General features: G+C 42.2%; 1 protein-coding gene across 1 annotated transcript; it reads left to right on the top strand.

Annotated features, from left to right (window-relative positions):
• Positions 1-3,603: 3,603 nt before the first annotated feature.
• On the top strand, positions 3,604-25,082 carry LOC307208645 (uncharacterized protein). Its single transcript, XM_079963470.1, has 6 exons — positions 3,604-3,801; positions 4,055-5,529; positions 17,714-18,742; positions 18,982-23,700; positions 23,797-24,021; positions 24,249-25,082. The coding sequence occupies exons 2-4, from the start codon at positions 5,274-5,276 to the stop codon at positions 19,005-19,007; spliced, it is 1,311 nt and encodes a 436-aa protein (XP_079819596.1). The 5' UTR covers positions 3,604-3,801; positions 4,055-5,273; the 3' UTR covers positions 19,008-23,700; positions 23,797-24,021; positions 24,249-25,082.
• The last annotated feature ends 1,685 nt before the right edge of the window (positions 25,083-26,767 follow it).

The raw sequence follows: 26,767 nt of genomic DNA, 5'->3' as shown, positions 1-26,767 counted from the left end.
ACTGAAACTGCCTTGGTCGCACTGGTTGATGATCTCCGGTGGGCTAGGGACAAAGGTGAGAGCTGTTTCCTAGTTCTGCTGGATCTCTCAGCGGCGTTTGATACCATCGACCATAACATCCTTCTGGACCGTCTTGAGGGGCTGGGAGCTGGGGGCACTGTCATACAGTGGTTCCGCTCCTTCCTCCTGGGCCGTGTTCAGAAAGTGGGGGGGGGATGAGTGTTCAGACCCCTGGGCTCTCACTTGTGGGGTGCCTCAGGGTTCTGTCCTCTCCCCCATGCTTTTCAACATTTACATGCAGCCGCTGGGAGAGATCATCAGGAGGTTTGGGCTGGGTGTTCATCAGTATGCGGATGATACCCAGCTCTACCTCTCTTTTAAATCAGAACCAGTGAGGGCGGTGAAGGTCCTGTGTGAGTGTCTGGAGGCGGTTGGAGGATGGATGGCGGCTAACAGATTGAGGTTGAATCCTGACAAGACAGAAGTACTGTTTTTGGGGGACAGGAGGCGGGCAGGTGTGGAGGATTCCCTGGTCCTGAATGGGGTAACTGTGCCCCTGAAGGACCAGGTGCGCAGCCTGGGAGTCATTTTGGACTCACAGCTGTCCATGGAAGCACAGGTCAAATCTGTGTCCAGGGCAGCTGTTTACCAGCTCCATCTAGTACGTAGGCTGAGACCCTATCTGCCTGCGGACTGTCTCGCCAGAGTGGTGCATGCTCTGGTTATCTCCTGCTTGGATTACTGCAATGCACTACAAGCCCATCAGTAACATTTTCTGCAGAGACACTGGGGATTGTTCCATGACAGTTGTCACTTGCTGACAATGCAGAAGGAGGCCACCTTGGTGCACCCAGGAGATACCAGATGTTGGTTGTAGTTACGTCTATACAAAGTGCATAGCCTTTGCCCCTCCATAAAGAAAGAAATGGGGGGGGAGAGACAAGACCTGGAATAGCTGACCAGAAGGAAAGGTAACCTGGGAACTTCATGTTGATCGACCACCTCAGCTCCCTGACCCCAAGAAAAGACCAGTCCAGGGAGGCAGGTGAGCATTATAGCTACACCCCACATTATGCTCTCCAGCAGCTATTCCTTCACACAGGCCTATTTTCATTCAGTCTCCAGTGTGTCCATGGGTGGGTGTGTTTTACGTTTCCTTTCCCCCCTTCCTTGCAGTCCTGACAAAATCCAAACCTCCACGCCAATGCTTTCAGCCCCAGAAGAGGAGGTCCTCTTGGTGTCAAGGTAGGGGGGGTCCAAGGGAGCATCTGGAGCCCTGCCATTCCTTCTGTCGCTGGGCCCTTCCCCTCCTCTCTCTGCCATCCCAGGGCCACTCTTGACTCCCCAGCAGGAGACTGGATCTGTCTGCGATGGTGAGATGTCCTGGCTGGTTGAAGGACCACTTCCTGTTTCCTGGAGCTCCATCCTGCCTTCTCATGCAAGGTGGAGTCATGGAGCAGGTGAAGACTGAGCACACCTAAGGGCAACATGGGGGGGGGGATTCTGCTTAACCTTTCCCCGTCTGCTCCTTTTCTGGATCAAAATCCCCAGCTAATCTGTCTAGCTGCTGCTGCTGCTGCCTGTCACTGTTCCTGTGTCTCTGGAGTGTTTCTTTGAGGAGAATACAGGACGCTGCAAAAGACATTGTGTGTAATGAGTGTGCAATAAGGTAGACAGAGGCTGAGCCCTCCCTGTAATGCAAACAGGGAGACTTCTGTCCAGGAGATTTCTGTATAAAAAATTCTTTGCTGAGGTGGACGTGGGGACTAAGTGTTATGTATTGAAGTTCTCACCCTGGCCACCAGGGGTATTGTGTGTATAGTTTTCACTCAGGTCCACGTCAGTTAATTTAGGTGGGAAACCCTGGGTTGTTGTTGTTGTTACAATGTTGACAGCCGGCTGCCTATAAAAGCAGGCCGGCTTAGCTGTTTGAGCTCAGTTCAGTTCCAGCTTACTATAAAGAACCACTTGGAGAAATATCTGTGTTGTCTGCTATGTCCACCCACAATTTAATACTAAGTGAGGTTGGAATAGAACCATGTTTACATGAACATGAGAAGGCAAAATATGTTCTCCATTTAAATATTTATTAAAATAATTTATTCAGTTACACAGAAGTGTTATTAGGCTTTTTTGTTGTAAGCTAAGTCTGACCAAGCTGCGGGGGGCAGTGGAGGACAGGAGTGCCTGGCGTTCTCTGGTCCATGGGGTCACGAAGAGTCGGACACGACTAAACGACTAAACAACAACAACAACAACAAAATTCATACATTGTAAGAAGTGGGTCCTGAGACCCTTGATCCCCTTCTTTAAAGTACCATCTGAACAAAATTGGTGAAGCAGTAAAGAGTTTATTGAGGACAATAGGTAAAGGTAATGGGACCCCTGACCGTGAGGTCCTGTTGAGGATGACACTGGGGTTGCGGTGCTCATCTCACTTTACTGGCCGAGGGAGCCAGCGTACAGCTTCCAGGTCATGTGGCCAGCATGACTAAGCCGCTTCTGGCAAACCAGAGCAGTGCATGGAAACGCCGTTTACTTTCCTGCTGTAGCGGTAAGTATTAAAAAAAAAATTAAAGTCTTATATATATATAAAATGAATGTTCCTAAATGTACCAACCAAGCACGTACATAGATATGTGGACCAGATGTCTGGAGCAGCACAGGAAGACCGTCCTGAAACCATTTTGACTCCCAAACTGACCAAATGTTTTCCCTGCAAGGAGGGAGGGGGTGAAGGAACCTTCCCGTTCTCTCAGAAATTGGGTAATCACCGTCTCAAAAATGGCCAGACTACCAGGAAAGGCAGTCAGATAAGGCCATTATCTGATAACCTGGCACACAGGAAAAACAACAACATTCAAATTTCTGTTGTAGATCGCCTTTCCTGTGATGTACGTATGATGTTTGTGGGGGGTGGTCTTGGGGTACACCTCTTCTGTGATGTATGTATGATGTATGGAGGGGTGGTCTTGAGCTCCAGGGCAGGAAATTTAAATGATCTGTATAAGGGCAGGCACACCTTTGTTCTGGGTCCTCCTCCTTTCTCCTGCCTGTGAGGGGAGCACCCTGTTGCAACAGTTCAATAAAGATCGGTCTTACTAGCTGCTTTGCTTCTCAATATTCTCTGGTTGGCCTCTGTTATTTTCTCCCACTGATGGAGAACCTGCAAAGGACTCTATAAAGGCTCTTGCGTCCCCCATAAGGGAATAAGGGCAGATTTTGTTTACAACAGGTATCTCCTTATCTTCTTGCACTTTGTGCTTTCGAATTGCTAGGTTGGCAGGAGCAGAGACAGAGCAACGGGAGCTCACCCCATTGCAGGGATTCAAACTGCCATCCTTCTGATTGGCAAGCGCTAGGCTCTGAGGTTTAACCCACAGCGCCACCAGCCTCCCTTATTGAGGACAATACGTTCTTGCAAAAGCGGGGGTCCAAAGCCGGCACAGTCCAGCTGGAGCGAAGAATGAGCTTATATTCCCCATGCACACGTTCCCTCCCTCGTCTCCCCTTTGCTTGGGTGCTACAAGGATTTGCTTCCCCCAATTATCAAATAACAGACAAGAGGCTGAGCGTGGGGAGAAACTTCTTCCTCCCCAGAGTTGCCTCCACTTCCGGCTTCACCAGCAGAGATAATATTGGAGCTTGGAAAGGAGGGAGGTGAGGAGGCGGGAAGGGGGGCTGCATCCTGCGGAGGCGGAGGAGGGGCTTCTTCCTAATTAAGGCTCCTAATTAAGCGCCCTCACTCCCTGCCTCCCGCGCGGGGGCTCCCATTCCCGCCCCCGCTGCCCGGGATTTCGGGTGAGTGCAAAGCCAATGGCGGGGAAGGAGGGAAGGGGCTTTGCGAGGGGGTCCAGGATGAGAAGCCCCCGGATGGGGGGGAGGGAAGGGAGCTCTTTTCTTAAAGGGGTCCTGGAGGGGGGGGGAGAAGCTTCCTCCTGCAGGGATCTGGTGCAAAGGGAGTTGCAGGGAAGGAGAGGGGAGAGGGGTGGGCATTGCTGGCCGGGATCGCCTTAATAGTATTAATTTAAATTTAATATCTATACTCCAGCAGAAGACCCCTCGGAGGGGGACCTTATCTTTAGGCAACAGGCGAAAGCCTTTCTCTTCTCCCAGGCGTTTGGCTCATTAAACAATCTATGGACTTCACAACTAAATTGGGGGGGTGTTGTTTTTATTTTTTACTCTGCTATGCATCTCTGTGTTTTTTCTCTTGTAAGCTGCCCTGCGATCTTTGGAGGAAGGGCAGTATAGAAATGTGAAGAATAGCTGTAAAAATAGGAAGCCCTGTTGTGTTCAAGGGGGGGGGGTTGGGACAAAGTCATTGATCAGCATGCATAACAGGATGGGCTTAGGAGGGAATAATACTAATAAGAATAAGAGTAAAATAAAAATAAATAATTCATTGCTTGCCCCCTGCCCATCTGACTGTTGCCTCAGCCACTGGGCGATTTCCATCAAAAACACCAAAAAATGTAAAACATCGAAAACTTTCCTGTACAGGGCTGCCATCATAAGACTACTGTTTTGTAGAAATGGCCCGCAAATATAAAGAAATGCCCTCTTTAAGGAATTGTGTGGTGTAAACGTATATATTGTCCTCTAGGTCCAAACACATAGTAAGAGCAAGCAGTGCTCCAAAGTGCTTCTCTTGTGAACTTGCCATCTAAGTTGTTTACTCCTGACCAAAGCTCCTGTTTCCCAAAAGGACGGGGGGGGGGTGGTCTCCTCACCACTTTTACCCCCCCCCCCACTCCCACCGCATGGAAGGCAGAGGACGTGTTCATTCACAATCCCAGTAAACCATGTGTGTATCTGAAGTGAACCAGCTACAACTCCTTCCCCTCTCACTGGGCTGCTGCAAGAAAAGGCAGCTGAGGAGGAAAGGGTTGGGTTTGAAGGCTCTTCCTGCCTCTCTCCCCTGAAGAACTCTTGTTTGCAAAGGGTGTTTGCAGGCCAGGAGGGCAGAGGAGGAGGCAGCGAGGGCAGAGGGAGCAGTGGGCGGATCCACTGCCTCTCCTAGGGGGTCCAGATGCAAGCAAGGGGCTTCCTTCTTCTCCATGCAAGGGCCACCCATGTATTCAGAGCAGTCCTTTGCAGATTAACTCTTAAGTTCCAAGGAATCTACTATCAGGCCACTAATGTGCATACCATGCCAGCCTTAGGAAGGGAGGTGGGACAGGCAGGTGAAAAGAATTGCCAAAGGTGTTTGAAAATGGGTGGGGGCTCTTGGGAAGGGGGTGCCCAATTGGGGCTTCTCCAGGGGCAGCAGAATGTCTTGGGCAGGAGAATCCCTGCAGGGGCTCTCAGACTCCCTTGGCTTCTTCTTCCCTCCCTCCCAGGAAGCTGCAACTTACTCTGGATTCTGCGCTCCTCAGGAAGCTGAACCTGCAAACCTAGCTGAGACTGAACCTGCAACCCTGGCCAGGATGGAAGGAGGAAGATGGACGGTTGACCTGGTCAGGCTGTCTCCCGCATCCCTCCACAGAACCTCTGAGCATTCCCTCCCAGGACCCTTGGAGAAATCTGGTGAGTTCCAGGGGAGAGGAGATGGGGACAGGGCTAGATGGATGGTGGAGGGAGAAAGAGGAAAAGATGGAGAGGAGACAAATGGAAGGAAGTTCCTGACAGGAAGAAGGAAGGGGTGAGGCCTTCTCCAAAGCAGCTCTTTGTTTCTTGAATCCCTTTCATAAAGTAGTGGGGGCAGATTTTCTCCCTCCAGGATTTTAAATCTTAGGAGTTACAGTGGTACCTCGGTTCTCAAATTTAATCGGTTCTGGAAGTCTTCCAAAACCAAAGCGTTCCAAAACCAAGGCGTGCTGTCCTGTAGAAAGTAATGCAAAATGGATTAATCCATTCCAGACTTTTAAAAACAACCCCTAAAACAGCAATTCAACATGAATTGTACTATCTAACAAGACCATTGATCTATAAAAAGAAAGCAATAATAAATGTTCTGTACCATAAAATAAATAAGACTGTAAATGATAAAAATTAAAATTATATATTTTTTCATACCTGCATTGTTGATAGTCATTGTTTGAATGGGGAGCTTTTATCCCTTTCCACAGTCAATCAATCAATCAATCATAAAACAAAAAACTAAGCCTCAGTAAAAAATGAAAAAGCCACACAAACAAAAATGCAAAAAATAGGAAAAAACTAAAGCAGCAAATGTCACCTCAGAACACTGCAATCAGAAACAGCTTGAATATTGATGGGGGGGGGCTTAAATTAGCTGTCCAAGGGAACGAATGGGATGAAAAAAACCTTGATTACGATGGAGACGACTTAAATTAGCTGCTCAAGGGTAAAACGGAATGAAAAAAAGCCTCAATTAGGATGGGGGACACTTAAATTTGCTGCGCAACAGTAAAAATGGAGCTCAGGAGCACGTTCGGTTTCGGCAGCAAACTTCAAAAACAGGAACACCTATTTCTGGGTTTGCAAATGATGAATCAACAGAAGCATAGTCAATCTATGGACTTCCCCTTTTTTTGAAATATTTTTATTGTTTTTTACAAATACAAGTTTACATCAAAAACATTTGATATAATGTTTTTATAGCATTTTAAATAACAGGTCCCGAGGTTTTTGCAAACCAGAGGATCGCTTCTGCGCACGCAAACGGCGCAATAGAGTGCTTCTACGCGTGCGAGTGGCGAAACCCGGAAAAATACCAGAGGGTTACGTAACATGAGGTACCACTGTATAGATACATTCTCCACAGTTCTCATTTATCTAAAGTGTCCATAAACTTATTTACAAGTGATTGCTAAAGTCCAGCTAACATTTTGATTTGCGTGCAGTAATCTCATAGGTAAATTATAAAATTTCCCCATTCTTTTTTAAAGTCCTTGTTTTCTTGATTCCTGAGTTTCATGGCTAACTTTGCCATTTTGGCAGAGTCCAGCAGTTTAGCTCGCCATTCTTCCCTAGTTGGGATTATTGCATCTTCCCATCTTTGAGATAATAACATCTGTGCAGCTGTTGTCGCATACATAGTCTTTCCTGGTCTTTTGGGATCTCAGTACCTGTAATTCCAAATAAATAAACTTCTAGTTTCTTAACAAAATTTATTTTAAACATTTTTTTCCAATTCATTATATACCATTTCCCAAAATGATACTGTTATTTTACATAACCACCACATATAGCAAAAGGTACCCACTTCTTCTTTGAAGTGACCTGTTCATCCTTTGTATGCCAATCTAGGAGCAAGTTATACATTTTAGACAGATTTTTTTTATGTTACTTCCTAAGAGTTCTTTTTGAAATTGTGATGTCTCATAACTAAAACCATTTTTATTTTAATTTTTTTTTTAAAAAAATTATTGTTAAAATAGGTCATCATTAATCCACATATATTACAGATATACAAGCATACAAACATACATTTCATACAATCCTTAAAAGTGTTCAAACATACGGTACTTACACTCAATCCCACAAATAATTCCTTTTCCCATCACCATCCACCACCCCTCACCCCACCTTTGTGTTAGACTTCCAATCTACTCAATTGCAATTTCTTTCCACTTCTATTACTTTCTTTCACACATCTTTAGCCTAATTTCATAGAATCATAGAATAGAATCATACAGTTGGAAGAGACCACAAGGGCCATCGAGTCCAACCCCCTGCCAAGCAGGAAACACCATCAGAGCACTCCTGACATATGGTTGTCAAGCCTCTGCTTAAAGACCTCCAAAGAAGGAGACTCCACCACACTCCTTGGCAGCAAATTCCACTGTCGGACAGCTCTTACTGTCAGGAAGTTCTTCCTAATGTTTAGGTGGAATCTTCTTTCTTGTAGTTTGGATCCATTGCTCCGTGTCCGCTTCTCTGGAGCAGCAGAAAACAACCTTTCTCCCTCCTCTATATGACATCCTTTTATATATTTGAACATGGCTATCATATCACCCCTTAACCTCCTCTTCTCCAGGCTAAACATGCCCAGCTCCCTTAGCCGTTCCTCATAAGGCATCGTTTCCAGGCCTTTGACCATTTTGTCCTTCTTGAATTGTGGTGCCCAGAACTGGACACAGTACTCCAGGTGAGGTCTGACCAGAGCAGAATACAGTGGCACTATTACTTCCCCTGATCTAGATGCTATAATCCTATTGATGCAGCCCAGAACTGCATTGGCTTTTTTAGCTGCCATGTCACACTGTTGGCTCACTCTTCTCCAGGATGAAGAGGAACCATTGATGAGCACCCTTTGGGTTCGGTCAGTCAGCCAGTTACAAATCCACTGAGTGGTAGCATAGTCAAGACCGCATTTTACCAGCTTCTTTACAAGAATATCATGGGGCACCTTGTCGAATGCCTTGCTGAAATCAAAATAGGCTACATCCACTGCGTTCCCTTCATCTACCAGGCTTGTAATTCTGTCAAAAAACGAGATCAGGTTAGTCTGACATGACTTATTTTTCAGAAATCCATGCTGACTATTGGTGATCACAGCATTCCTTTCTAGGTGCTCACAGACTGTTTGCTTAATGATCTGCTCCAGAATCTTCCCTGGTATTGATGTCAGACTGACTGGGCGATAATTATTTGGGTCCTCTCTTTTCCCCTTTTTGAAAATAGGGACAACATTTGCCCTCCTCCAGTCTGCTGGGACTTCGCCTGTTCTCCAGGAATTCTGGAAGATGACTGCCAGTGGTTCTGAGATCACATCTGCCAGTTCTTTTAATACTCTTGGATGCAGTTCATCTGGCCCTGGAGACTTGAATACATCTAAACTAGCCAAGTATTCTTGTACTATCTCCTTAGTTATTCTGGGCTGTGTTTCCTCTGCTGAATCATTTGCTCCAAATTCTTCAGGTCGGGCATTGTTTTCTTTATCGGAGAAGACTGAGGCAAAGAAGGCATTGAGGAGTTCAGCCCTTTCTGTGTCCCCTGTTTGCATTTCACCATCTTCTCCTCTGAGTGACCCCACTGTTTCTTTGTTCTCCCTTTTGCTACGGACATACCCATAAAAGCCTTTTTTGTTGCTTTTAACCTCTCTAGCAAGCCTGAGTTCATTGTGTGCTTTAGCTTTTCTGACTTTGTGTCTACACGTGCTGGCTATTCGTTTGAATTCCTCTTTGGTGGTTTCCCCCCTTTTCCATTTTTTGTACACATCCTTTTTTAATCTTAACTCAGTTAAAAGTTCTTTAGATAGCCACCCTGGCTTCTTTAGGCACCTTCCATGTTTCCGTCTCATTGGTATTGCCTGAAGTTGTGCTTTTACTATCTCCCTCTTAACAAACTCCCAGCCATCATGAACTCCCTTTCCTTTTAGTATTACTGTCCATGGGATCTCACCCAGCACTTCCCTAAGTTTTATGAAGTCGGCTTTCTTAAAGTCAAGAAATTGAGTCCTAGGCTGCTCCTTTCCGCTGTATAGTAAACTTCAGAAGAGCATGATCACTCGCGCCTAATGATCCTTCCACTTCTACCCCACTAACCAGGTCATCAACATTGGTTAGGACCAGATCTAAAATGGCTGTTCCTCTTGTTGCTTCTCCCACTTTCTGGACAATGAAGTTGTCTGCAAGGCCAGTGAGGAATCTGTTTGACCTTATGCTCTTGGCTGAGTTTGACATCCAACAAATATCCGGGTAATTGAAGTTCCCCATTACTACTATCTCCCTTCCTTTTGCATGCTTGGCCATCTGTTCCAGGAAGGCATCGTCTATGTCCTCCGTTTGGCTTGGGGATCTATAGTAAACTCCCACAATGAGGTCTCTGTTATTCTTCTCTCCCTTAATTTTGACCCAAATGCTCTCACTTTGGCTTTGAGGTTCTAAATCTTGGATTTCTTCACAGGTATACACATCCCTGACATATAACGCCACTCCTCCTCCTTTCTTGTCTGGTCTGTTTCTCTGAAATAGATTGTATCCCTCCATTATTACATTCCAATCGTAGGACTTCTCCCACCAGGTTTCAGTGATGCCTATTATGTCAATATTTAGCTTGCTGTACCAAGAGCTCAAGCTCATCTTGTTTATTTCCCATGCTTTGCGCATTAGTGTACAGACATTGAAGTCCATTAATCATTCCCCCGTGTCTCTTATTTAAGGATTTTTTTCCTCCCACCACTAGGTCTGCGTGCTGTTTGGTATATGACATTTGGATGATCATCTACATCAATTGATAGACTCCCACCTTCAGGAGCACTGTCTCCCTCCCCCACATTAGTCAGTTTAAAGCCCTCCTGATGAGGTTTCTGAGATTTTTGGCAAAAACATTCCTCCCAACCGTTGTGAGGTGCAGCCCATCGCTTGCCAGAAGTCCATCTTCGAGAAACTGCAGTCCGTGATCTAAGAATCCAAACCGTTCCTGTTTACACCATTTGCGAAGCCAGCTGTTCACTTCCACAATTTTTCCCTCTCTCCCTGGGCCACGTCGTTCAACTGGGAGGACAGATGAGATGACAATTTGTGCATTTAATTGCTTCAATTTCCTGCCCAGAGCCTCGTAGTCTCTTTTGATCTTCTGGAGGCTATTGCTTGCAGTGTCATTGGTTCCCACATGAACCAAGAGGAAGGGGTATTTGTCAGTGGGTTTTATGATTCCTTGCAGTCGTTCAGTTACATCTTGGATCTTAGCCCCACAGATCACTGCTTCTGTTCCCCTCAGTAGGGAATCCCCTATCACCACTACACGCCTCCTCTTAGGTTTGCTCGGGGTTCTTCCGTGAGCTGTCCATTCCAAGGTCGCCTGCACATTCCCTGAGGACTGACTTTGCTGCTCGTCTTCATATACCTGATCGACTGTAATGAGGGAGAGATCCTCAAATGGAGTCTGTTCTTCGTCTTCCATGCTAGGGGAGAGGACTTCAAAGCGATTGTGTATTTCTAAACAATCAGAGCGAACCCTGGGCCTCCTCCTTCTTTGAGTCACGTTTCTCCATATATCTGGCACCTGTGTTGGTGAACTAGCCTCCTTCTCAGGGGTGTTCCCTGTCTCCTCCTTGGTGGAGACGGTGTTCTCTGTTGCTTCCAAGAAGAGCTCCAGCTCTCTAATTCTTTGGAGCGTAGCTACACGTTCCTCCAGTTGCTGGACTTTGTCTTCTAAGAGGGCAATCAACATACAATTGCTGCAGGTAAAGCTGCCTGCAACCTTTGGCAAGATGGCAAACATTGCGCAGGAACTTCTTTTTCTATTACACATTGTTATCCATCTTATTTAGTATTTCAGTGTTTGAAACTGAACTTGTTTATTCCAATAGGAGTTCTGATTTTTCGATATGGTTTTGCAAGTATCTTTTAAACACCTTCCAGTCCCTATCTATCTACTCTTTTGAGATCCTTCCAATTTCTCCCATTGTTTTGGATATATTGTAGGACTCCAATAATTTGGCAAGCCACTCTATTTTTGTCAGTACAATACCACTTTTCCAGTTTTTCGCACTCAATAGCCTTGCGGCTACTGTTGCGTATAAATATAAGGTCTTGTCTTCTTCCTTTAGGCTTCCTGGTACTATTCCCAATAGAAAATCTTCTGGTGTTTTCCTAAATGAATATCTAAACATTTTTTTTCATTTCATTATATATTATTTCCCAAAATTGTTTGATGTTTAAACAATTCCACTATATATGTATCATAGTACCTTTTCCAGTGTTGCATCGCCAACAGACATCGCTACAATTTTTATTCGTTTTTGTTATTCTTTCAGGTGTTAAATACCATCTATGTTGTACTTTGAGGTAATTTTCTTTCAGTATATAACACATCGGGAATTTCATATCTTCTTTCCACAATTTTTCCCATTGTTCAAACATAATATTTTCCCCAATATCTTGCGCCCATTTAATCATTGATGCTTTAACCAATTCATCCTTTGTTTCCCACTCTAAGATCAGATTATACAATTTAGATATATTATTTGATTTTTCTTGTATTAAATATTTATCGAATTTTGATATTTCTTTTTCAAATCCTATGTCTTTCGCTAATCTATACTTAATTTGAATATATTGGAACCAATCACTAATATGAGCTTTAATTTCTGTATAATCCTTTAATTCCAATTCTCCGTTTTCTTCCTTTAATACAGTTTTATAGGTAACCCAATTTTATTTCATATTTAATTTTTTCACTGCGACAATTTCTGCTGGCGATGCCCACCAGGGAGTTTTCGGTTCTAGGAGTCTTTTATATTTCTCCCATATCTTATATATAGATTTTCTGACTATATGCCCTAGGAAGCCTTTATGTACTTTGACTTTTTTATCTATTAGGCCATCCAAATCTCGTCTCTACTCTGTCTAAATCCAATACATCCGAGTCATCTAATTTGATCCATTCTTTTAGCCAGGTCTGACCCACCGCATCATGATATAACTCCATGTCTGGGGACCAAATCCTCCTCTCTCCTTCTTATCTATCATTATTTTGTGTTTTATTCTTGGCTTTTTCCCTGACCATACGAATTTAGCCAAATCTCTTTTCCAGTTATTAAAACATTTATCTCCTCCTAGTGTTGAGATACTTTGAAATAAAAACATCATCCTTGGTAATATGTTCATCTTTATTAGCGATATTTTCCCTAGTAAGGAAAGATTTAATTTCCCCCATACTTGCAAGTCATTTTTTATTTCATTCCATGTTTTCCTATAGTTCTCATTACTTAAGTCTATAGTGTTTGTTGTTAAATTTATTCCAAGATACCTTATTTTCTTTTTAATTTCCAATCCTGTAATTTATTGTAATTTCACTTTATCTTTTTCTTCCATATTTTTCACTAGTATTTTGCTTTTCCCATAGTTTAATTTGTATCCTGCTAATCTGCCATATTCGTTTATGCATTCCAATATTCTAGGTGTACATTGTAGGGGATTTTCTGTTGTGATCATAACATCATCTGCAAAGGATCTTAACTTGTATCTTTTTTCACCAACTGCTATTCCGCTTATTTGGTTGTCCTGCCTTATTTTCTTTAATAGAACCTCTAATACTATTGTAAATAACATTGGGGATACGGGGCATCCTCGTCTTGTACCTTTAAAGATGTTGATTTCTTCTCCAAACTCTCCATTAATAATAATTTTTGCTTTCTGTTGGTCATATATTGCATTTATACCTTTTTGGAATTTTTCACCTAGACACAATTCTTTTAATAGTTTTTTCATGTCTATCTTAAAGATATTGTTTAGTTGATGGTACTGTAACCAGTCAGTTACAGCTTCCCTTATCTCTTCAAAATCTTTTTATTTCAGTTGGTTTTCAACTTCAGTTAAGAGTTCTCTATAAGTCGGCCGGGACGCAGGTGGCGCTGTGGGTTAAAGCCTCAGCGCCTAGGGCTTGCCGATCGAAAGGTCGGCGGTTCGAATCCCTGCGGCGGGGTGCGCTCCCGCTGCTCGGTCCCAGCGCCTGCCAAGCTAGCAGTTCGAAAGCACCTCCGGGTGCATGTAGATAAATAGGGACCGCTTACCAGCGGGAAGGTAAACGGCGTTTCCGTGTGCGGCTCTGGCTCGCCAGAGCAGCGATGTCACGCTGGCCACGTGACCCGGAAGTGTCTCCGGACAGCGCTGGCCCCTGGCCTCTTAAGTGAGATGGGCGCACAACCCCAGAGTCTGTCAAGACTGGCCCGTACGGGCAGGGGTACCTTTACCTTTACCTTTATAAGTCGGCCAATTACTTCTCTTTTTTTTTTTATAAATATTTATTGAGATTTTTTTTTTAAATACAAAATGCAAAAATGATAAACAATGTAACATGTATCATAACACATTTTTCAAAACTTCTTTGGACTCCCTCACGTCTCCCACTCCCACTTACATATTTGTGACCTTTTTCCAGCAATTTATCATCTTGTTTACATTCTTAAATCTCGTTCAATTAATTTAATCTAATAATTCTCCAAAAATTTTATATTTTCCTCAATCTCACTTATTGTCAAATTCAAATCTAATTCAATGGTAGGCAGTTATTTATGATCTAGCATCCTTCTTAGCCTTCTACCAAATTACAATACTTTTGTAAATAAATCTTGAATTTCTTCCAGTCTTCTTCAACCCTCTCTTCTCCCAGGTCTCGAATTCTACCAGTCATCTCGGCCAGTTGCATATAGTCCATCAGCTGCATCTGCCACTCTTCCAGTGTGGGTAGATCTTGAGTTTTCCAGCTCTTAGCGATAAGTATCCTAGCTGCCGTTGTTGCATACATAAAAAATGTTCGGTCCTTCTTTAACACCTTCTGGCCGACAATGCCCAGAAGGAAGGCCTCTGGTTTCTTAGTGAAGGTATACTTAAATACCTTTTTCAACTCATTATATATCATTTCCCAGAAGGCCTTCACTCTAGGGCAAGTCCACCAGAGGTGAAAGAATGTTCCTTCATGTTCTTTACATTTCCAACATTTATTATCAGACAAATGGTATATTTTGGCAAGTTTGACTGGGGTCATGTACCATCTATATATCATTTTCATTACATTTTCCTTCAAAGCATTACATGCAGTGAAGTTCAGCCCTGTGGTCCACAACCTTTCCCAGTCCTCAAACAAAATATTATGCCCAATATCCTGAGCCCACTTTATCATAACCGATTTAACCATTTCGTCTTGTGTATTCCATTTCAACAGCAAGTTATACATTCTTGATAGTACCTTATTTTTTGGTTCTAACAATTCTGTTTCCAACTTCGATTTCTCCACCTGGAACCCTACCTTTTTGTCATTTTTAAAAACTTCTTTAATCTGAGCGTAATGTAACCAGTCTCGCACTTTATCCTTCATTTTCTCCAAACTCTGCAATTTCCAATTGTCTCCATCTTTTTCTAATATTTCCCAATATTTTGGCCATTTGGCCTCCATATTGGGTCTTTTTCGGGCCTTAGCTTCCAGAGGTGAAAGCCACCTCGGAGTTTTGTTTTCCAATAAGTCTTTGTATTTTGTCCAGACATTAAAAACTGCTTTCCTGACAATATGGTTCTTAAAGACCTTATTGATCTTAACCTTATCGTACCATAGGTATGCATGCCAACCAAAAGCATTGTTAAAACCTTCCAAATCCAATACGTCAGTGTCTTCGAGAAGTAGCCAGTCTTTTAGCCAGCAAAAAGCTGCGGCTTCATAGTACAACTTTAAGTCCGGCAGGGCAAAGCCCCCTCTTTCTTTCGCATCAGTTAGTATCTTAAACTTAATTCTGGGCTTTTTGCCCTGCCAGACAAATTTAGATATATCTCTCTGCCACTTCCAGAAGCACTCTGTCTTGTCCACAATCTGCAATGTTTGAAACAAAAACAACATCTTTGGCAATACATTCATCTTAACAGCAGCAATTCGGCCTAACAAAGAAAGCTTCAATTTTGTCCAACTATCCAAGTCTCTCTTAATTTCAGACCAACATTTTTCATAGTTATCCTTAAATAGACTCAGATTCTTTGCTGTTATGTTTACCCCTAGGTACTTTACTTTTTTAACCACAGTTAGTTCTGTTTCTCTCTGAAACCGTTCCAACTCTGTATCTGTCAGATTTTTCCCCAACACCTTAGTTTTCTGTTTATTTAGTTTAAATCCCGCCACCCGACCAAAATCTTGAATCAGTTGTAGTACTCTTTTTGTACTAGATTCTGGCTCCTGCAGGGTCAGAACTAGGTCATCTGCAAAAGCTTTAAGTTTATATTGTTTCGCTCCGACCTGAATCCCTTGCACCAACCGGTCCCCAATTACTTCTCATATTCAATTTTTTTCAGAGATATTGCTTCCAAGGGGGAAAGCCACCAGTGTGTTTTTTACTCAAACAAATTTTTATACTTCTCCCATACCCTAAAAATTGATTTTCTTACTGTATGATTCTAAGAAGCTCTATGCACCTAGGTCTTTGCCTACCATAAATATCCATGCTATCCATAATTCATGTCCTTCCAGGTCTAAAATACAGTATTTGTGTTTTCCAATGTAATCCATTCCTGGTTGTAGCAGATACAGGATGCTTAATAATAAAGTTTCAAATCCAGCAGGGCAAAACCTCCTCTCTCTCTTACATCTGTTAATAATTTATTTTTTATCCTTGGTTTCTTCCCTTTCCAGATAAACCTAGATATATCTCCTTGCCATTTTTCAAAGCATCCTGTGTTGCCTATTGCCGGGACTGATTGGAATAAAAATAACATTTTTGGCAATACATTCATTTTTATTACTGATATTCTTCCCCAAAATGATAAATCCATTCTTCCCCATATCTCTAAAGCTCTTTTTATTTCTTTCCACTCATTCTTGTAATTGTCTTTAAAAATATTAATATTCTTAGCTGTCAAACAAATCTGTCAGAATTTGACTTTGTTATGTATAACTAACTCTGTTTTCTGTTGTAATTCCTTTTGCCCTTGCTCCATTGTGCTTTTTACCAAAAACGTAGTCTTATTCTTGTTTAGTTTAAAGCTTCCGGCCTGCCCGAAGTCCTGTATCTTTTTTTACTACCTTTGGTGGAGTATTTATGGGATCCTTTACTGTAATTACAAGGTGAACTGTAGAAGCTTTTAATTTATATGCTTTATTTTCTATTGTTATTCCTGTAATTAATTTCTCCACTTTTTCTCTCTCACCAGGGCCTCTAATACCAAAATAAATAATAATGGTGATAGGGGATATCCTTGTCTTGTCCCCTTCGTTATTTTACACTTTTCTGTTATAACCTTATTAACAATCAGCATAGACTGTTGGTAAAAGTAAATTCCTCTCCCAAATGCTTCCCCAAAATTCCCCAAATGCATCAATTCCTCTCCCAAATGCTTCCCCAAAATTCATTTTTTCTTTTATCTTTTTCATAAAAGCCCATGAAACATTATCAAAAGCCTTTTCAGCATCAATAAACATTAAGACCTGCTTTTTTCTCATTTCTTACTTCCAAATATTCAATAATATCAATTATATTCCTTCATCTGACGTCCTGGTAGAAAGCAGGCCTGCTTGTCATGAATTTTTTCTGCTAAAACACCTTTCATTCTATTGCCCAAGATATGAGCAATACTCTAAATGGACTTCTATGGACTTCCATCCTACAGGAGTGATGGCCAACAACTTGGATAGCTTGAAAAAGAGGATTAGACTGAAAGCAGAGGAAGGCAGGGGGTTCTTGTACTCAAATCCTGCTTGCTAGTTTCCGGCAGGCATTTAGTTGACAACTGTGAGAACAGGATGCTGGACTACGTGGGCCTTTGCCCAAATGAGCAGGCTCCTCTTATATTCTAATACAGGCATCCCCAAACTTGGCCTTCAAGATGTTTTTGGGACTACAACTCCCATCATCCGTAGCTAACAGGATCAGTGGTCAGGGATGATGGGAATTGTAGTCCCAAAACATCTGGAGGGCCAAGTTTGGGGGTGCCTGTTCTAATATATTGCAATATTTTAACAGTTACATGTGGCATAGTAACAAAAAGTTTTACTTCTTAGTCATAGGAGAGAGTGCTACTTGAGCCTGTGATCATTTCCTCCCTGGAAAAAGAGAAATACAGGGATGTGTCTAAGAAGCCAATTCCACCTTCGATTATAAAACAATGCAGTTTATTAAGTGTGAATAAAGTTATTAAGTGTGAATCATGTGTTTTTCTTGCCATTATCTCATCTGCATTCCTAAAAGTTTGGAACATAGAGAGGACAGTGGAGAAAGGAGGCGGTGTTAAAATAAGAGATTGAAATGTGTTCAGTTCCTTTCTTGTCTTTCCTGAAAGTCTTAACAGGATTCTCTTCCTCCTCCCCCACTCCCAAACAGGTGAGGAAGACGATGGCCAGAATTCTATGGAGCCATCTGTGAATTCATTGGGAAGAACAAAGAAACAGTTTAAATGCATGGAATGTGGGGTGTTCTTTAGTCACAGTGGAAGACTGAGGACACATCAACGAATTCACACAGGGGAGAAACCATTTGAATGTATTGAATGTGGAAAGTGCTTCAGTCAAAATGGAAAACTTAGAAGACATCAACGAACTCACACAGGGGAGAAACCATTTGAATGTATTGAATGTGGAAAGAGCTTCAATGATAGTGGAAACCTTAGACAACATCAACAAACTCACACGGGGGAGAAACCATTTAAATGTATTGAATGTGGAAAGTGCTTCAGTCAAAATGGAAAACTTAGAAGACATCAACGAACTCACACGGGGGAGAAACCATTTAAATGTATTGAATGTGGAAAGAGCTTCAGTCGAAATGGAACACTTAGAATACACCAACAAACTCACATAGGGGAGAAACCATTTGAATGTATTGAATGTGGAAAGAGCTTCAGTCGAAATGGAACACTTAGAAGACATCAACTAACTCACACAGGGGAGAAACCATTTGAATGTATTGAATGTGGAAAGAGCTTCAATGATAGTGGAAACCTTAGACAACATCAACAAACTCACACGGGGGAGAAAGCATTTAAATGTATTGAATGTGGAAAGTGCTTCAGTCGATACGGACACCTTAGAAGACACCAACGAACTCACATGGGGGAGAAACCATTTGAATGTATTGAATGTGGAAAGAGCTTCAGTGAAAATGGAACACTTAGAATACACCAACAAACTCACATAGGAGAAACACCATTTGAATGTATTGAATGTGGAAAGAGCTTCAGTCGAAATGGAACACTTAGAATACACCAACGAACTCACACGGGGGAGAAACCATTTAAATGTATGGAATGTGGAAAGAGCTTCAGTCACAATGGAACACTTAGAAGACACCAACGAACTCACACGGGGGAGAAACCATTTAAATGTACTGAATGTGGAAAGAGCTTCAGTGGAAGTGGAGACCTTAGAAAACATCAACCAACTCACACGGGGGAGAAACCATTTAAATGTATTGAATGTGGAAAGAGCTTCAGTCGAAATGGAACACTTAGAATACACCAACAAACTCACATGGGGGAGAAACCATTTTAATGTATTGAATGTGGAAAAAGCTTCAGTCAAAATGGACACCTTAGGAAACATCAACGAACTCACACGGGAGAAACCATTTAAATGTACTGAATATGGAAAGAGCTTCCATCCATATAAACACCTTATAAGACACCAACTAACACATGGGGAAGAAACCATTTTAATGTATGGCATGTGGAAGGAGCTGCAGCAAAAGTAGAGCACTTAGAATACACCAACTAACTCATACAGGGGAGAAACCATTGGAACGTATTGAATGTGGGAAGAGCTTCAACAGGAAGGATAAACTTACATTACATTGGTGAACTCCCACAGGGGAGAAGCTTAAGTCAATATGGAACCTTAGGAAACATCCGCTGACTCACATGGGGAAAACCAGATTTATGAAACGTGGAAATTGCTTCAGAGGGAGTGAAGACCTTACTATCCATAAGAAAATTCACACAGGCAGGAAACCATATAAATGTATGGAGTTTTCCACTCAGGTTTTACCAGATTTCCTGGGAAGTGAAGATTACTGTCAAGTCTTTGGATGTACAGAAAGGAATTTGGCAGTGTTTGTTTTCAATAATTATAATAATAATAGCAACAGCAACAATAATAACAATAATATAATTTATGCCACACCGATCTGGCTGGCTTTCCCCTGCGGCACAGCCACTCTGGGTGGCTTCCAACAAAATATTGAAATACAATAGTCCAGATATTAAAAGCTTCCCTAAACAGGGCAGCCTTCAGATGTCTTTTAAAGTCTGGTGGCTGTTTTTTCCTTTGACATCTGGTGGGAGGGTATTCCACAGGGAGGACACCACTACCGAGAAGGCCTTCTGCCTGGTTCCCTGTAACTTCACTTCTCACAGTGAGGCAACCGCCAGAAGGCTCTTGGTGCTGGACCTCCATGTCCAGGCAGAACGATGGGGGTGGAGACTCTACTTCAGGTATACTGGATCGAGGCCGTTTAGCACTTTAAAGGTCAGCACCAACGCTTTGATTTGTGCTCAGAAATGCAATGGGAGCCTATGTTGGTTTTTCAATACCAGTGTTATGTGGTCTTGGCGGCTGCACCCCGTCACTAGTCTAGCTGCTGCATTCTGGATTAGTTGCAGTTTCCGGACCACTTACAAAGGTAGCCCCATGTAGAGCGCATTGCAGTAGTCCAAACAGGAGATATATGGAGCATACACTACTCTGGCAAGACAGTCTGAGGGCAGATAGGGTCTTAGCCTGCGTACCAGATTGAGCTGGTAAACAGCTGCCCTGGACACAGAATTGACCTGTGCTTCCATTGACAGCTGCAAATCCAACATGACCGCCAGGCTGTGCACCTGGTCCTTTGGGGGCACAGTTACCCCATTCAGGACCAGGGAGTTCTCCACACCTGCCTGCCTCCTGTCTCCCAAAAACAGGACATCTACCTTGTCAGCATTCAACTTTAATATGTTAGCTGCCATCCATCCTCCAACCGCCTCCAGACACTCACACAGGACCTTCATCATCTTCACTGGTTCTGATTTGAAAGAGAAGTAGAGCTGGGTATCCGCATACCGATGAACATCCAGCCCAAACCCCCTGATCTCTCCCAGCGGCTTCATGTAGAAATCTGAAAAGCATGGGGAGAGGACGGAACCCTGAGGCACCCCACAAGTGAGAGCTCATGGGTCTGAACACTCAACCCCCAACACCACTTTCTGAACACGGCCCAGTGTATTACAGTTCCTCCAGTTCCCAGCCCCTCTAGTTGGTCCAGAAGGATGTTATGGCCAATGGTGTCAAAAGCCTCTGAAAGATCCAGCAGATCTAGGAAACAGCTCTCACTTTTGTCCCTAGCCCGCCGGAAATTATCGTGTCCAGGTCAGTTTCAGTCCCATGATGAGGCCTGAATCCCAACTGGAAGGGATCCAAATGGTCCACATCTTCCAGGCGTCCCTGGAGTTGTTCAACAACCACCCACTCATTCACCTTGCCAAAGAATGGAAGATTTGAGACTGGGCGATAGTTGGCCGTATTGGCTGGGTCTAAAGATATTTTTTTAAGAAGCAGTTTAATACAGTGGTGCCTCGGGTTACGCTTCAGGTTACAGACTTCGCTAACCCAGAAATATTACCTTGGGTTAAGAACTTTGCTTCAGGATGAGAACAGAAATCGTACAGCGGCAGCAGGAGGCCCGATTAGCTAAAGTGGTGCTTCAGGTGAAGAACAGTTTCAAGTTAAGAACAGATCTCCAGAATAAATTAAGTTCTTAACCTGAGGTACCACTGTAACTGCCTCTTTCAGTGTGTCTGGGAAGGCTCCCTCACAGAGAGAAGCATTTACCACCGCATGGAGCCCATCGCCCAGCCCTTCCCGGCTAGATTTTATGAGTCAGGATGGGCAAGGATCAAGGAGACAGGTGGTTGGTTTCACTCATCCAAGCAGCCTGTCCACATCCTCGGACATAACAACTTTACTAGATGGGACTCTAGCACTCACCAGCCCCCGCCCTGCTCCCATGGGGGAGTCTTACCTCTGTGAATCTGAGCGACTTTATCTGCAAAAAACTGCAAAATCATTTCAGGAGATCATGTGGCCTGTACCGGGTGCCATTGGAGAGATGGTTCCATTAAATTGCAAACCACCTGAAAGAGTCTCCTGCTGCTGTTTTCTGCAGATGCAATAGAGGGGGTGAAGAAGGTTTTCTTCACCTTCGCTATCGCCATTTGGTAGGCTCAACGTTGAGCTCTAACCCGTGTCCGGTCAGATTCAGAATGAGGTTTCTGCCACTGGCGCTCTAGCCGTCTCGTTGCCCTCAGATCCTTGGAAAACCATGGGGCTGTCCGGTCTCCATGCAATCGGAGTGGCCTTTTTGGAGCCAGATACTCAATAGCCCTGGTTAACTCCACATTCCAGCGGGCCACCAGGGAATCAGCTGAAAGGCCATCAACATGGGATAAAACATCACCTGCCACTCTCTGGAAACCATTTGGATCCATTAAATGGCGGTGGCGGAGCATCCAAATTGAACCCACCTCCCTGCAGAGGGGAAGGGTTGTGGAGAAGTCCAGTTGCACCAGGAAGTGATCTGAACATGGCACTTATTTAGTTTCGCTTTTACTTAGTGTCAGATCACCAGCATCCATAGAGCAGAAAAAACAGGTCTAAGGCATTTCTGCGACTATAAGTTGGGCCAAACTTATTTAGGGACAGCCCATGGAGGCCATGCTTTCCACAAAGTCCCAATCAGCCCCTTGTAAGGTTGTGTCGGCGTGAATGTTAAAATCTCCCAGGGCAACCAAATTAGGTCTCTCCAGGAGAACATCTGCCACGACCTGAAGTAGCTTGGGCAGGGAATCCTTGGTGCAGCGGGGAGGTCGGTACACCAAAAGGAATCCTGTACTGCCCCTATTGTCCAACTTCAAGAACATGCACTCAGAGAACTGGGTCTTCCCAATAGGACGCCTGGTGCAAATTAATGACTTCCTACAAATCACTGCAAATCACACCCCCTCCCTGCCCACATGACTTGTGTTGCTGTGCATAAGAGAAACCAGGTGGACAAGCAGCGGCAAGGACTGGTCCACCTGCTTCATCCCACCAAGTCTCTGTTACACATGCCAGGTCAAGTTCTCCATCCACGATCAAGTCTTATGAATCATTGACCTGGCATTGCACAGCAGCATCTTCGGGTCATGTGGGTCTCCCTTGCTGATTTCAGTATCCTTCCAAGTGACACCAGACCCGGAGGCAGGGATAGTCCTCAAACTGAAATGGGGGGCCATGCTATTTGGTGACCCTTTTTTTTCTTTTTTTCTTCATTTATACTTCTACATCACACAAACAAGCATTGAATAAAACGAACAAACAATAGAAAAGAGAAGAAAATGCCAAAACAAAATTACAAGGATCTAAACATAATATGCAATCAAAAATACAAAACATTATATTCTCCCCCAATAAGGAAAAAGAACGAAAAACACCAAAAAAGAAGAAAAAGAAAGGGGGGAAATGACTTCCAACTACTGTAACTCCATGTGGCTCTTTATTCTTCATATCACTGGTTGTCTGTAATGATTGATTTTTTGGAGAATGATTCTAATTAACTGTGAGATTTTTATTCTAAACTAATCAAGTAAGAATCTGGAAATCTGACAATTTAAGAACTCTTTCCTCTTTTGTTTGTGTTATGTTACTTTTCCAATTTTTAGCAATTACTATCCTGGCCGCCATTACTGCATACAAAAATATTCTTTTGGTTTCTTTTGGGATGTCTGTTGTTAATAGCCCCAAAAAAAATTTCTGTTTTTTTGGGAAAAGTATGTCTTAACATTTTATTTAATTCTTCATTAAGGGTATCCCAAAATTATTTAATTTTAGGGCACGTCCACCACATATGGAATAAATTCTCTTCTTTAAGTTTGCACCTCCAACACTTTCCACTGGTGTTTTGGTACATTTTAGCCAATTTTGAGGGTTTAAGATACCATCTGTACATCTTTTTTAAAAAAAAAAAAATTATTGTATAACATGCTGTAAATCTTATGCCTCTTTTGCATGTTTTCCCATTTTTCTAAATCAATTGTATGACCAAAATCTTGTGCCCATTTGACCATGACAGCTTTAACCCCTTTGTCTTTTCAGTGCCAATTTAATAATAGTTTATACATTTTGGATAAATACAATTTGGATAAATTTTTATCATCATTTATAATCAATTATTTGTCTATTTCAAATAATTTTGTATCAAATCCATTTACTTTCTTGTCTTCCTCAAAAATTGCATTTAATTGATGGTATTGAAACCAGCCTATTCCTGTATGTCTTATTGTTTCATTTTTTCCCCCATTTGTAATCTATTATTTACTTCCTCTAAAGCATTCGCTCCATAAGACACACAGAAATTTCCCCTTACTTTTTAGGAGAAAAAAAGTGTGTCCTATGGAGCAAATAATACGGTACTTCCTCTAAAAGATCTTTATACGTCAACCAATTTGAATCCATATTTTTTCTTTTTACAGCATCTGCCTCCATTGGTGACAATTACCATGGGGTTCTTGGTTCTAATAATTTTTTGTTCCTTTCCCAAACTTCATATATTATTCATTATTAGGCTTTCCTAATAATGTGATTTAGGAATCCCTTGTGGATTTTTGCTTTATTATAACCCAGGTAGCCGTACCACCCCACTATATTATCCCAGCCCTCAATATCCAATATTTATATATATTTATTTATATTTATTATAATTTATTTATTTATAATATATTTATTTATGACAACCACCATGGGGTTTTTGGTTCTAATAATTTTTTGTTCCTTTCCCAGACTTCATATAAGGCTTTCCTAATAATGGGATTTAGGAATCCCTTGTTGATTTTTGTTTTATTATAACCCAGGTAGCCATGCCACCCCACTATATTATCCCAGCCCTCAATATCCAATAAATTAGTATTCTTCAAGATCATCCATTCCTTGAGCCAGACCAGGCAGGCAGCTTCGTAGTAGATCCTAAAATCTGGCATTCCAAACCCTCCTCTGTTTTTGGTTTCTGTTAATAATTTAAATTTAATTCTTGGTTTTTTGCCCTGCCAAATGTATTTTCCCAAATACCTGTGCCATTCCTTAAAACAATTTAAGCCATTAAGAACCGGAATTGATTGAAAAAGGAACAGCATTTTTGGTAAAACTACCATCTTGATTGTAGAAATTCTTCCCCACAACGTGAGTTTTATTTTACTCCAGATTTCTAAGTCTTTCCTAATTTTGGTCCATACCTTAATATAATTGTCTTTCTATAAATTAATGTTTTTCATGGTTATCCAAATTCCTAAATACTTTGCCCTGTTAGTAATTTTAAGTCCTGTTTCTATTTCTAACTTTACTTTTTCTTGTATATCTAATGTTTTTCCCAGGAGTTTTGTTTTTTCTTTATTAATTTTGTATCGTGATAATTGTCCCAACACCTTTCTTTTTTTTTTTAATAATAATTTTTATTGATTCTTACAACAAATATCCATCACCATCACTAAAAATTCCTTTATCTCATCCTAGTCTTTCAATTTTAACTTTCCTTCTTGTTTTGTTAGTAATTCTCTGTATGTTGGCCCTATTCCTTTCATTGTTGACATGTTAAGTGATAGTGCTTCAATGGGTGATAGCCACCATGGAGTTTGGGGTTCCAATAATTCTTTGTATTTTCTCCATACCTTTATTAAAAACTTATTATAATATTGTCGAGTCCTTTGTGTACTTTCCCCCCCCCATACCACAAATATGCATGCCAACCAAATATGCTGTCATGTCCTTCCAGTTCTATTGCCTCTTCTTTCTCCAATTTAATCCAATCCCGAATCCGATTAAGACATGCTGCTTCATAGTAAATTTTGAGATCTGGAAGGGGAAAGCCTCCCCTTTCTTTTAAGTCTGTAAGTATTTTGTTTTTTATACTTGGTCTTGTTTTTTCCAAGATTACTACAGTGGTACCTCGGGTTAAGTATTTAATTTGTTACAGAGGTCTGATCTTAACCTGAAGCAACCCCTTTAGCTAATGGGGGCTCTTCTTGCTGCCGTGCCGCCGGAGCACGATTTCTGTTCTCATCCCGAAGCAAAGTTCTTAACCCGAGGTACTATTTCTGGGTTAGAGGAGTCTGTAACCTGAAGCATATGTAACCTGAAGCGTATGTAACCCGAGGTACCACTATATAGTACTCTCTAGAGCTGCTGTTCTCAACCTGTGGGTCCCCAGATGTTGCTGAACTACAACTCCCATCACCCCTAGGTGATCAGGGAGTTGTAGTCCAACAACCTCTGGGGACCCACAGGTTGAGAACCGCTGCTCTAGAGGGTTTTCTGTTGGAATTATTAGATTGTCTGCGAAGGCTCTGACCTTATAGGCCCTTTGTCCAACTTTAATTCCTTCTATTCTAGGGTCTTCTCTTACTGCTTTCAAATACACTTCCGGAAGTGTGGTAAAGAGGAGAGGAGAAAGAGGGCAGCCTTGTTCCCTTAGAGATATTAAAAGCTTCTGATATTTCACCATTTATAATTAGTCTGATCTTTTGGGAATTATAAATCACTTTTATACCACTACATATTTTCTCACCGAAACTCATCATTTCCAAAGTTTTTTGCATGAATGTCCCTGAAACATGATCCAATGCTTTCTCCGCATCCACCAAGATCAGGGCTGCCCTTTTATCTGGTCTAATTTCTAGGTATTCTGTTGTATCTACTACCAATCTTATGGTGCTGTAAATTTGTCTTCCGCGTAGGAAACATAACTGATCTTGCCAGGATCTTTTTCAATTTATTGGATAATTTTTTTGCAAATAATTTATAATCTGAATTTAGAAGTGAGATTGGTCTATAATTTTTAATTTACTCTAAATTGGATCCATATTTCAGTATCGTTGTAATTAGAGCCTCTTGCCATTATTCTGGCACTTGTCCTTCTTCTAAAATTTTGTTCATTATTTTTTCTAACACCAGTAATATTGTCTTTTCCAATATTTTGTAATTCATTATAGAAATACCATCTGTACCAGGAACTTTTATTCCAGTTCAGTCTTTGGTTACTGACATTTCTATCCCACAACCCTATCCACCTAGCAGACTGCCTCTCTCCCCTGGCCCTACAAGCCCATTAGTAACATTTTCTGCAGAGACACTGGGGATTGTTCCATGACAGTTGTCACTTGCTGACAATGCAGAAGGAGGCCACCTTGGTGCACCCAGAAGATACCAGATGTTGGTTGTAGTTACGTCTATACAAAGTGCATAGCCTTTGCCCCTCCATAAAGAAAGAAATGGGGGGGGGGGAGACAAGAGCTGGAATAGCTGACCAGAAGGAAAGGTAACCTGGGAACTTCATGTTGATCGACCACCCCAGCTCCCTGAGCCCAAGAAAAGACCAGTC

This window comes from Podarcis cretensis (genome assembly GCF_951804945.1).
Source record: "Podarcis cretensis genome assembly, chromosome: 2".
NCBI classification, from domain to species: domain Eukaryota; kingdom Metazoa; phylum Chordata; class Lepidosauria; order Squamata; family Lacertidae; genus Podarcis; species Podarcis cretensis.
Note: the sequence above shows the minus strand (reverse complement) of the source record. Positions and strands in the feature narration are given on the sequence as shown.